The sequence below is a fragment of the Anabrus simplex genome, chromosome 2, assembly GCF_040414725.1.
Source record: "Anabrus simplex isolate iqAnaSimp1 chromosome 2, ASM4041472v1, whole genome shotgun sequence".
Taxonomy (NCBI): domain Eukaryota; kingdom Metazoa; phylum Arthropoda; class Insecta; order Orthoptera; family Tettigoniidae; genus Anabrus; species Anabrus simplex.
In genome coordinates, this window is record NC_090266.1 from 411,306,429 (window position 1) to 411,318,865 (window position 12,437).

Genomic DNA, 12,437 nt, shown 5'->3' on the forward strand with positions numbered 1-12,437 from the left:
TCGATTTTTGAGATATACATAAGTATCCCCATAAAAAGAATTCAACCCGTTGGTCAGTCCTTCCCAAACCACCACCCACAACCCCAAGCAGATCCTAGTGTATTTTCCGAAAACAAAAAAAAATGTTTCTTTATTTTTAAATGAGATTCCAAATACCAATTTTCACGTCTGTAACATCTTCAGTTTTTAAGATATAAGTATCCTCATAAAAAATATTTCAACTATTTTTCTCTTCTTTACACCCCTGTAAAATGCATTCACTGAAAACTTAAAGGTGCATGTTCTTGTATGTTTAAAGAACTTTCCAAATACCAAGTTTATTGTGTCTAACATGTTAAGTTTTTGACATGTAATGTAGATATTCCGGTACTCATTTTAAAAATTCACCGGCTTTTCAAATTCTTCTCAGCTCCTGAATTTTAAGAAAACAAAAAATTACGTGTCTAATTATTTTTAAAGGAGATTCCAAATACCGGTTTTCATGTTTGTACGTCTGTAACCCCTTCAGTTTTTTAGATAAATGTATACTCATAAGAATAACTCAACTTCTTCTTCTTGAATTTATTCCACCCCTCTCCGCCTTAAGTGGACTTCCGTAAAAATAAGTACGTATTTCTTTATTTTGAAAGGAAATTCAAAGTACAAACTTTCATGTCTGTAACAGCTTCAGTTTAAGGTAAATTATCCTCATAAACATATCTCGACTACTAATTTACTTAATTTCAACCTCACACCCGTTAAGTCGATTTTCCGAAAAAACGTATGAGTGTTTCTTTATTTTTAAACGAGATTCTAAATACCAATTTTCACGTCTTTAACATCTTTAATTTTTGCGATACAATTATCGTCATACAAAGAATTCAACTATTTTTTAATTCATTCACCCCCTTTAAGTGGATATTCCGAAGACAAAATAACACGTGTTTCTTTACCTTGAAAGAAGATCCAAATACACATGTTCATGTCTCTTAACATCTTCAGTTTTTGTGATATAAGTAACCTCATAAAAGGAATTCCGCTTCTATTTCTCCCCAGCCCGTTAAGTTTATGCCACCCCTCCAAAAATACGTATTTCTATATTTTTAAGGAGATTCCAAATACAAAATTTCACTGTGTACCCTTAAATTTTTGAGATATAAGTTTCTCCATAAGCTGAATTACACATTTTCACTTCCTTTCACCCTCCCCCATTAAGTGAAATTTCCGAAAACAAAAAAAACCTGTTTCTTCATTTATAAAGGAGCTTCCAAATGCCAAGTATCACGACTGTAACATCTTAAGTTTTCAGATATATGTATCCTCATAAAAAGGAATTCAACTCCTTCTTCAACACCCCCTCCTCCAGGTTGAAGTAATAATTAAGAGGGGAATTCCTCAAGGCAGTATTATTGGACCTTTATGTTTTCTTACATATATCAATGATATGTGTAAAGAAGTGGAATCAGAGATAAGGCTGTTTGCAGATGATGTTTTTCTGTACAGAGTAATAAATAAGTTAAAAGATTGTGAGCGGCTGCAGGGTGACCTCGATAGTGTTGTGAGATGGACGGTGGGCAATGGTATGATCATAAACGGGGTTAAAAGTCAGGTTGTGAGTTTCACAAGTAGGAAAAGTCCTCTCAGTTTTAATAACCGCGTTGAAGGGGTGAAAGTTTCTTTAGGGATCATTGTAAGTACCTAGGTGTTAATATAAAGGCCTTCATTGGGGTAATCACATAAATGTGATTGTTACTAAATTGTTCAGATCTCTGCACATGGTTATAAGGGTATTTAGGTGTTGTAGTAAGGATATAAAGGAGAGGGCACATAAGTCTCTGGTAAGACTCCAACTAGAGTATGGTCACATTGTATATGACCCCCATCAGGATTACTTTATTCAAGAACTGGAAACTGGATTTGTTCTGGATGATTTTTCGACAAAAGAGTAGCGTTACGAAAATGTTGCAAAGTTTGGGCTGGGAAGACTTGGGAGAAAGGAGACGAGCTGCTCGACTAAGTGGTATGTTCCGAGCTGTCAGCGGAGAGATGGCATGGGAGGACATCAGTAGACGAATAAGTTTGAGTGGTGTCTTTAAAAGTAGGAAAGATCACAATATGAAGATAAAGTTGAATTTCAAGAGGACAAATTGGGGCCAATATTCGTTTATAGGAAGGGGAGTTAGGGATTGGAATAACTTACAAAGTGAAATGTTCAATAATTTTTCAATTTCTTTGCGATCATTTAAGAAAAGTCTGGGAAAACAAGACATAGGGAAACTGACACCTGGGCGACTGCCCTAAATGCAGATCCGTATTGATAATGAGGATAAATATTTTAAGTTGTTGGATAAACAGAGCCCACCTCGCCACTCTTTCACTTGCCACAGCGGTCTTCAATATGAAGGTGAGTGCCTTGAGCTCTCTCCTAATGATGATATGAAAGCCATAAATGATCTTCCTCCAGTGCTGAATTTCCAGTTCAGTTACCCTGCACGTAATCTCATGCAATCTTAGTTTCCGACTGTAGAATGACAAATAATTCCTATCTGTGGGGTGGTCTGAATTCTCCTGATAAAAACGTGCCCCGATTTCCATGGTGGACTCATCCGTTTGTAAGATGATAGATTTCTCAAAATCGGGATAACCTACAGTGACGCTGTTTAGCAGTAGCTTTTTGGTCTTCCTGAATGCTTCTTCACATTTTGGACTCCACCTCCACTTATTGTTTTTATGAATCAAGCTCTGAAAATGGTCACAACTTCTGTATAATTCGAGGTGTGGTCCGCGAAAAATTGGCACATTCCAAGGAATTGGCTGAAATTTTTAATTTTGAGTGACCTTGGAAACTTGTCTATGGCTTGGAGTTTCGCCGGATTCGGACGAACTGCCTCGCCATCAATAACATGGCCAAAAAACAAGAATTCCTATCCACAAAAAAGTCGGACTTCTTTAAATTCACTTCGAAGCCTGTTGCCCTTAAATTTTCTAATAGTTTCCTCAAATCTTGGATATTCTCATCGAAACTCCTTGAAGCTAACAAAATACCATCTATATAACGCGTTGTCACAACCTTGTTTTCTTCGGTGAGACATCGATCTAGGACGCGTATGAGCAGATCAGGCAAGAAGCCGAACGTTGTTTACGGTACATGGGCGACCAGAAGTGCAACGCCTCGCCCAAGACAAAACTGAGTTCAATAAATGTGTGAATTCTCCAGCGCTTGATGACAAATAGTAGAAGACAAAGAAGAATTGTATACACGGGAAGTGCTTTAGGCTATTGACCATGATGGCCTAAAGCTCTGAAATGAAACAACAGCAATGTACAAGTAGAAAACAGTGCTTGAATTGGAATATCAGAACTCTGATTCTCGTCATTTTGCGCCCTAAATCTTTCTTGTCATTCCTTCTCTGTTACAGAATTTACGTACGTCTTGTCAGTTACAGTACATACATTTAGATGTATGCAAATATTTTGCCAGAAGTGTCCCATCAAGTATATAATTTACCACTCTCGTGCGCCTTGCCAGATTAAGCTTTATGTTAATACTGTGAATTGGGCCGGGCGGAGTAGCCACGCGTGTTAACGTACAACGGCTCTGGAGCCAAGCTCTGCATTCGGAAGACGAGTGGGTTAGAATACCACCACCGACTATCCTGAGAATGGTATTCTGTGGTGTCCTTTCTCACTTCCGATTTTTCACTCCCTATTCACAGGCCACAGCCGATTCCTTCTACCTCCTTACTAAATGTCATTCATCTTCAGTAGCTCCTCAGCTGAGATTGGCGTCAGGGAGGGAAGTCAGCCGTAAAAACCATGCTATGTCATTTCATGTCACCTCATCCCCGACCCCGTATCAGGAAAGCGAGACTAAGGGATAGATATACATACTGTGAACTGGATGTCTGATTACCATGAAATTTCCCTGAAAGGAAACTAGTATCGAGAACGAAATCTCGTCAGTGCGTATTAATCTTACTTATTAGCTTTGTGGTTATCTGATTCACAATCTAGGTTATACGTTAACCTCGGATAGTCTCCGATTGTCTCGGGGAGTATAAAAGGAACTTATGACTCTTCTTTACTACAATATCGATGAACCAAGACGGTGCCCTCTGGTGCGAATGCATCGATGATAACTCAAACCAATGAGAGAATGGAATTTGTTGATAGGAGCTATAAATGTAATACCTCATTTTTGGAACTATGCATATTAACTCACATTCCATGACAGGTCTATGAAACCACGTCCGTTGATTATCTCAGGTTCTCATCCTACAGGTAGCAGCCTTGTGGTTCTTTGAATGTTTCCACACTCGTTCCAAAGGTGAGGCTGTAGCTCGATCAAACTCCAGACATCTTTCATAATCCTAAGTCCAAGTAAGTATGACTACACACATAACCTCAAAACTCAAAAGACACATCATGAAACAAATTCTACGTCTACAACTGAACATCGATATGACACCGAATAATATCTCAGGACTCTAAAACGAATCGAAAACTTTAAACATCAAAGAGTTGTGCACTCATTTCATAATGATTTTGGCATTCTTGATTGTAGAATGAATCGGATTTAAAAATTACAAATTCAAATGTCTTTGTAAGGAAATTAGTTCCCTTTGTACGTGAATTTCAAATTTTGGAGAGACTAAGAAAACGACGAAGCAGTATGGAGAATGTAAGCGTGAAGATTCCAGAGGACATGTTCAGCACAAAAAAAATTAGCCTCAACATTAAAGTCATGGCGAGAAGAGCATAGTTCTGCAAACCAAGTACTATCGTTCTTGGAATGTTATTCCTTCATGTTGTTACATCCACATCAAGTGACATCTCTGCAGTCCGTATCCGATAGAAGCACTCCGATTTTACACAATGAACTTAACAAACGACGGAGGACAACGCATACATAACATCAACACAACCTTACGAATATACAGTAGATATATATGAAAAGATTGTATTGAAAAGCAACGAATGAGAATGGATTAATGCAAATGCAAATGGATTAATGAAAACTGTTATTAAAATGAAGAACGCTGGAGAAATTGTGATCCTGTACTATCAGTGAAGGATTTATCATCATCGTAAATACACAGAATTTCTGTTAATCATTAGATCATAAAATTTTCATTTTTCGATTATGGTTCTTATAGCCATTGCTTTGGAAGATATTCCTATGGAAATGATCTCGTTCAAAGTACCAATTCAAGGAGATTAAAACTTCTTAAAAATATATAAATGATGAGGAAATTATTCAGTGAGCTGGAATAATGTTTAGAATACATGGAATCTACATCACAGTCATGTAAAGAAGGGAATTCTTATTCTTATTCTTCTCCTTCTTCTTCTGCTTTTCCCACACCCTTGGGGGGTCGTGAATATCAACTGCGTCGTACGTGTGAACTGGACCCTGTTTTATGGTCTGATTCCCTTCCTATTTCAAACCTACAGGAGGGATGTATTCACTATTGCGTGTTTCTGTGGTGATTGATACAAACACATCCACTATGTCCCCGAGCATGAGGAATTAAACAGATACAGCTTAAACCTCCGACCAGATCGAGAATTGAACCCACAGTCCTCTGAACCGAAGACCTTGTCACTGCCACTCAGCCAAGGTGAGAGAGGCAGAAGCTCACAGAGGAGGCATTAAGAACAGAACATTACTAGTAGATCTATGGGTCCGGAAGAGTTCATTGTCCTCCATTAAGAACAAAGATATTACAGAAAGGGTCATTCAAGATAGGGATGTCTACATATTCTTTTAAAAGTCCGACAAACAATAACTGGGGTTTCCATACGATTCCTTGTGATAATATCATTACGGGACACTGAAGAAAGTAACTCCTTTTATTCTGTAATGTCTTTCTTCTAAAAGGAGAACACTGAACTCTTCAGACTCACAGATCTGCTAGAAATGTTCTGTTTTTACTGCCTCCTCTGTGAGCTTCTGCCTCTCTCTCAATTTGGCTGAGTGGCAGTGACAAGGTTCAGAGGACCGCGGGTTCAATTCTCGACCCTTTGTTCAGAACATGCATGATATTTTAACGTGACAGGGGGTGATAAACAAAAACACAAGTACTGGTATCTTTTAAATTCAATGACTAAAATTTATGATCTACTAATTCTTACACTCTACACAGACACACTAATTCACAGTTAGCGTTCTCTCAACGCTCACTAACGCAGTCACCCCAGTTTTACAGCTCATGCACACTATCACTTTCAAACTAACACAATCATACAGTTTCCAGTTGCGGACTACACAGTCCCCAATACTGCACGTCATACCGTCTGCCACTCAACACAAGTCACTGGGATTCACTCGCCGGTCGAACACTCCAAAAGTATTCTCAAACTCCCGTTGACACTACACAATGACGCAAGACACTCCTGACTTCACAGTGGGATTCGAACGCACTATCTCCCGGTTGCAAGCTCACAGTGCCCCCCCCCTAACCCTCCTCCCCCAGCAGTTGATTGAAAAATGCTACGAGAGGAATAGACAATTATGTTTATTTTTCGTAGATCGACAGAAGGCATATTGCAGAGTACCGAGGGAAATGATGTTCGCCGTACTGCGGGACTTTGGGATTACGGGTAGATTATTACAAGCAATCAAAGACATTTATATTCACAGTTGGGTGTTGGTGAGTTTTTATGTTAGAACTAGTTCTTGATTCAAGGTACTTACGGAGATTAGTCAAGGCTGTAATATTTCACATTTGTTGTTCATAGTTTACATGAATCATTTACTGACAGATTTTAAGTGGCAAGGATGGATGCAGTTAGGTGGAAATGTAATATGCAGTTTGGCCTATGCCGACGGCGTGGTCTTATCTGCATATTGTGCAGAAAGCCAACAGTTTAATATCTTGGAACTTGAAAATAAGTTCAATGAGTATGATAAGAAAGTTAGTCTTTCCAAAATTAAAGTGATGTCAGTAGGTACGCAAACTAAGAATATTGAATGTCAGGTTGGTAATACAAAGCTCGAACAGGTAAATCATTTCAAGAATTTAGGATGTGTATTTTCCCACGTGGTAGTACAGTACGTAATATTGAGTCAAGGTGGAGCACAGATAATGCCATTAAAAAAACCCTCCTTTGATAAAACTCTCTTATTGAGACATGAATAGGCCTATTAGATTTGTAATACCATCCGCCCGTGGTGTGCATTAGGGTTAAAATAAAAACCAATTTTGTATGTACTACTGAAATGTCGTAAAATGCAGTATTCCATAGATGTGTCTGAACACTGTGTGCTGTTCAACAATTTCTACTATATTTTCTCGATCATATGACAACATTCGTCAAAAACAAGACGACATCCACCACCTTGCTTGCAGCTATCGATGCTTTCACTGCGGTGATGCTGAAATGATAAAAGGAAGAAACATATGTTCTTGTCGCTCACTACTAGTTGAGTTGAAACCTTCCACAGCCACATCGGTCAACAAGCAAACATGAGAGGCTTAAACTTTTCTCTCATTCACGAGCCCTAATATTTTGACCATTTTCCACTAGCTTAACTCACCTGCTAACAAACAATTGCTTTTAGAAACAGAGCATTGACAGAGTATTGACAGTAGAACAATACATTTAATTTATTAAGAGTTTTAATCTGATGCTCAGTTCATAATATTTTACATTAGAACAGTCACATAATACAGTATTATGAAATCAGAAATACTGAGCAGTGTGTCATTGTTAAACTCACTTGTTATTTTTATACAATTTACAGGCTTGCGATTATAGTTTATTTGAAGCTTGATTTTTAATACACACGAGTGATTGGATAACCACCCTTCTCGGTCGTAAATATATATTTTAAATGTCTAATATAATCTTTCTTTAGCCACTGCGAGTGTTGCTCACGGCCGAAGTGCGTCTACTATCCATCGCAAGAAAGCGGCAACACGTGTGTACACACCCGGCATGTCCTCCGTGCCACATACCCTGGCACCAAAGGAAACGACCCCCACGATGAAATACCGAGGCAAGCTGTCTGGACTGGGTTGTTCTGGGCGCATGAGGGGCCCACCACTGTCACCATCACAAGAGTCAGCCATACGCTCTCCCCCAGCACACAGTTGACGCCAGCCATCGATTTGCACTTCGGCACGCTCGTATGCCATTGCGCACCGGCTTGCATCCACTACTCCCAGTCGTACCCACTGCAGCACGGGACTGCTACTCGTCAGACCTGCAGAAACATAGAAACAAATAACATCAATAAACACCCATATCAGTAGACGAAAGCAAAATCAGCTACAGGCCATGAAGTCCCATCACTTACAAACTGCTGTGAACTACGGAATGTGTTATGTAAAACAGATGTATTAATTATTGTTGGCGTCTTGACCTGGAACGTTGCATTTCATATAATGTTCCCAGATTTTCTTCGTGAGGTAGAGTCAGTCACATTTAAGATATGTTTCTAATTATACAGCCAACGGCCGTAGCCGTGTTGAAACACTGGATCCCGTGAGATCTCCGAAGATAAGCAACATTGGGCGTGGTCAAGATTTGGATGGGTTGCCACGCACTGTTGGTGGGGGTAAGGGAATGGAGGAGCGGAAAGGAACTGACCACCCTACCGTACATAAACTCCGGCTCAGGCACACCTCTGCGGAGGTTCGGACCTGCCTTCTGGCAATATACTGCGATGAAATGAAATGGCATATGGCTTTTAGTGCCGGGAGTGTCCGAGGACAAGTTCGGCTCGCCAGGTGCAGGTCTTTTGATTTGACCCCCATAGGCGACCAGCCGGGAATCGAACCCGGGACCCCTGTGACCAAAGGCCAGCATGCTATCCATTTAGCCATGGAGCCGGACATCATATACTGCATTTTGGTTACACCCATAGGGAACAGAGCGGCAGCTATCAACAGTAGCTCCAGGGTGAGGGCAAAGAACGGCAGAACGAAAAATTGTTATGAATGAATGAATGAATGAATTAATTAATTAATTAATTAATCAATTCATTTACTTGTTAATTTTTCTTTCTTTCTTAATCTGCTTACCCTCCAGGGTTGGTTTTTCCCTCGGGCTCATCGAGGGATCCCACCTCTACCGCCTCAGGGGCAGTGTCTTGGAGCTTCAGACGCTGGGTCGGGGGATACAACTGGGGAGAATGACCAGTACCTCGCCCAGGCTTTCTCACCTGCTATGCTGAACAGGGGCCTTGTCGGGGGATGGGAAGATTGGAAGGGATAGACATGGAAGAGGGAAGGAAGCGGCCGTGGCCTTAAGTTAGGTACCATACCGGCATTTGCCTGGAGCAGAAGTGGGAAACCACGGAAAATTACTTCCAGGATGGCTGAGGTCGGAATCGAATCCACCTCTACTCAGTTGACCTCCCGAGGCTGAGTGAACCCCGTTCCAGCCCTCGTACCACTTTTAAAATTTCGTGGCAGATCCGGGAATCGAACCCGGGCCTCCGGGGGTGGCAGCTAATCACACTAACCACTACACCACAGAGGCGAACTACTTGTTAATTTATTCATTTGTTTGTTTGTTTATTTATGAGGACATCTTGACTCGGCTCCCTGGCTAAATGACTAGCTTGCTGGTCTTCCGCTGAGGCGGAGGGGCCTGAGTTCGATTACCAGCAGGGCTGCGGATTTTAACTGGGTATGGCTAATTCCTCTGGCTCGGGAACTGGTTGTTTGTATTCTTCTCAACACACATGCAACACACACCACACTAGCAATAACCACAGAAACACGTCGTCGCTAGAAACGACAACTTTGATGAAACCGAGATTACTCTAATAATGCATCAAGTAGAGCAATTTGCACACGCTGGTAAAGTAGCGTAAGCGATAAGTAGTGTGTTAAGGCTGAAAAATTGTTTTAACGTAACTTTCACGGTTTATTTTGAGCGTGCCATGTTATGATAAGCAACACTGAACTATCGTAAGGGCCTTGTGTGCCTTTCGAAAACAGGAAAACAAACTGTAATTAACCAGTTCGATTATCAATGACTTTTAACAGTGAACAGCTTACATGGCGGATGGAAGGAAATATTCTGGTATGTCCTGCTTGTGTGCGATTTAGAAATGAATAACTACTCTAAAGTACACAAACTCCTTCAGCTGTGTTCAGTGAAGATTAGCAAGCAAATGGAGATTAAATGCAAAGAGCTATCACTAACAGTGCACACATTGAAAATGCTCTTAATGTTAGTGATTTTGATCGTCATTGTGAATTAGCTATGTTCAATTTTCTCTTTGTATGCTTAGCATTTAGAAATGTATAAGTGAAATATTTACTATTACATGAATCCCATTTTTTTTTTTTGTGAAATGTTTATGACACAACTCATTCATTATTAATTGTCTAAGTCAGTTTAATCCCATAGTTAATTTATGTTAAATGGTTTTCGGCAAGCTAGAACAAAATAATTCCAGCATTCCAACCAGTTTCTTCTCAGAATATCTGCAAAATATCATAACCTCTGAACCTTTGAACGTAAGCAGCTATGCTCATTCAAAGCTGTCTAAATAACGGAAGATTATTCTGTCGTAAGCGACATTTATGATATTTGAATTCACCACACGTCATCCAATATCTTCAATAACAATCAGTTCTTTGACAGGAAATCAACAAATCATGGTATGCAATCAAGTACATTTTATTGTATTAATAATAAAAGGGCTGGATGAAAAGCAATTGCAGCATACGCTGACATAGGAAACTATTTATCATAGAACCACCATACCGCCACAGGCAGGAAGTGCAGGAAAACAGTAACGGTGCCACCTTTGCTGATGTCCACGATGAAGCTCCTTACGGCTTGAAATATGGCGTCTCTTGCCTGTAAACACTTCTCCAAGTGGTTCCAGTAGTTTGGGGAACAGGACACATATCCGATGAAAAGGGTAGATATCTACGAAAGTGTGATAGTGGCGTTGTCATGCAGAAAAATGGATTGATGCGTTTAGAAATGGGACCATTTTCTGAACATTTCAGGACGAAGATGATGTTCAAGAAACCTGCAGTAGTAAGCAGCATTCACCACTTGGTTCGGAGGAACTGCATGACGCAGTATGACATCATGTGCATTGTTCGCCACTATCAGCATCACTTACATATTCCTTGTTTCATGGTGCATTTTTGGCCGGGGGTGATGATGCATGGTGTCATTTATTGAACTGGCGCTTCAGTTCTGGCTCGTATGATTGCTCCCTTGTTCCATCCATTACGATGATTCGGCCAAGGAACACGCGACTTTCCCTCATGTATCGAGCTAAACGACACCGGGAAAGCCGTAACGGTGGCATTTCTTAACGTCCGTAAGGTAATGATGTGGTACCCTTCGAGATGCAATTTTGCTGTGCCCAAGCACCTTGTGCAATACAAACAATACTGTAGGGTGTTTGTTCCTACATCTGTGGCTAACTCCCATGCCGTCCATATCTTATTCACATGCAGCATGCACATTCATCAACCCGATGAGAACAGCGTCAGCTACTAGACGGCCTGCATCACCCACACCGGCGCGTCCTTGGCGAAAAGCTGCTATCCAACGGGCTATCGTTCCATAGGGCAAGACATGGGTACTACATGCTTCCAGTAGACCAGCATGAAATTCGTTGCTTCCACGCACAACTTCGATGTTTATCCATACTCGTTGTTTCTCTTTAGGGCATATTATGTCACCCGATGGTGTTTCTATCGACCATTCTAGAACGCAGGCTATTCGTGACTTGAAGCCGCCTAAGGACGTCAAAGGAATCGCTAGGTTCATAGGCATGGTGAATTTCTTCAGGAAATTTATTCCTAACTTCACTATTCTTTTGCTAGGGGCTTTACGTCGCACCGACACACATAGGTCTTATGGGGCGAAACTTCGCTAATAGGCAGGCGCCCCTAAACCTATTTCGTACGAAAGGTGTCAAGTTCGAATGGGGGCCATCACAGCAAGCTCCGTTTGAAGATCTTAAGTTAGCTATCTGTAATGCCTCAGTATTAGCTATGCCAGATTTCTCTAAGAAATTCATAGTTTAAACCAATGTGAACTTGGAACGCAGCGTATTGCCTATACGTCTAGGACCATATCGGCTCAAGAAGCCAAATACCCCATCCATGAGTTAGAAGGATTTGCAGCCCTGTTTGCCTTGGAGAAGTTCCGCCTTTATCTGAAGTATGTTAAATTCGAGTTAGAAAACGGGCAATCAGGCTTTAAGTTGACTTTTAGCTAAGCCTCGTCGTACAAGACGTATCGCCCGTTGGCCTACCCGTATTTCAGCTTTTCATTTCGACGTGCGACATGTTAAAGCAGGGCCTGTCAAACGCCCAAAATCTCACGCGTGCAAATCGAGGCGCAAGAGCTCCGTACACTGTGCATCCGTTCCACTCGGCTCGGCTCGCACCAACGCTTCGTCTCTGGGGTACTCGGCTAAGCTCGGCTCAACTCGGCTCGGATTTGGAGCGCTACGGAGCAAGTGA

The 12,437-nt window shown here is 41.0% G+C and overlaps 1 protein-coding gene across 1 annotated transcript in view; it reads right to left on the bottom strand.

The window, feature by feature from the left end:
- Positions 1-7,576: 7,576 nt before the first annotated feature.
- Positions 7,577-12,437, bottom strand: part of LOC136862865 (serine proteinase stubble) — a 294,351-nt gene continuing 289,490 nt past the window's right edge. The window contains exon 7 of the mRNA XM_067139130.2: positions 7,577-8,188. Coding sequence (XP_066995231.2) covers positions 7,857-8,188 — 332 coding nt within the window. The 3' untranslated portion in view covers positions 7,577-7,856. The remainder of the gene's footprint in view (positions 8,189-12,437) is intronic.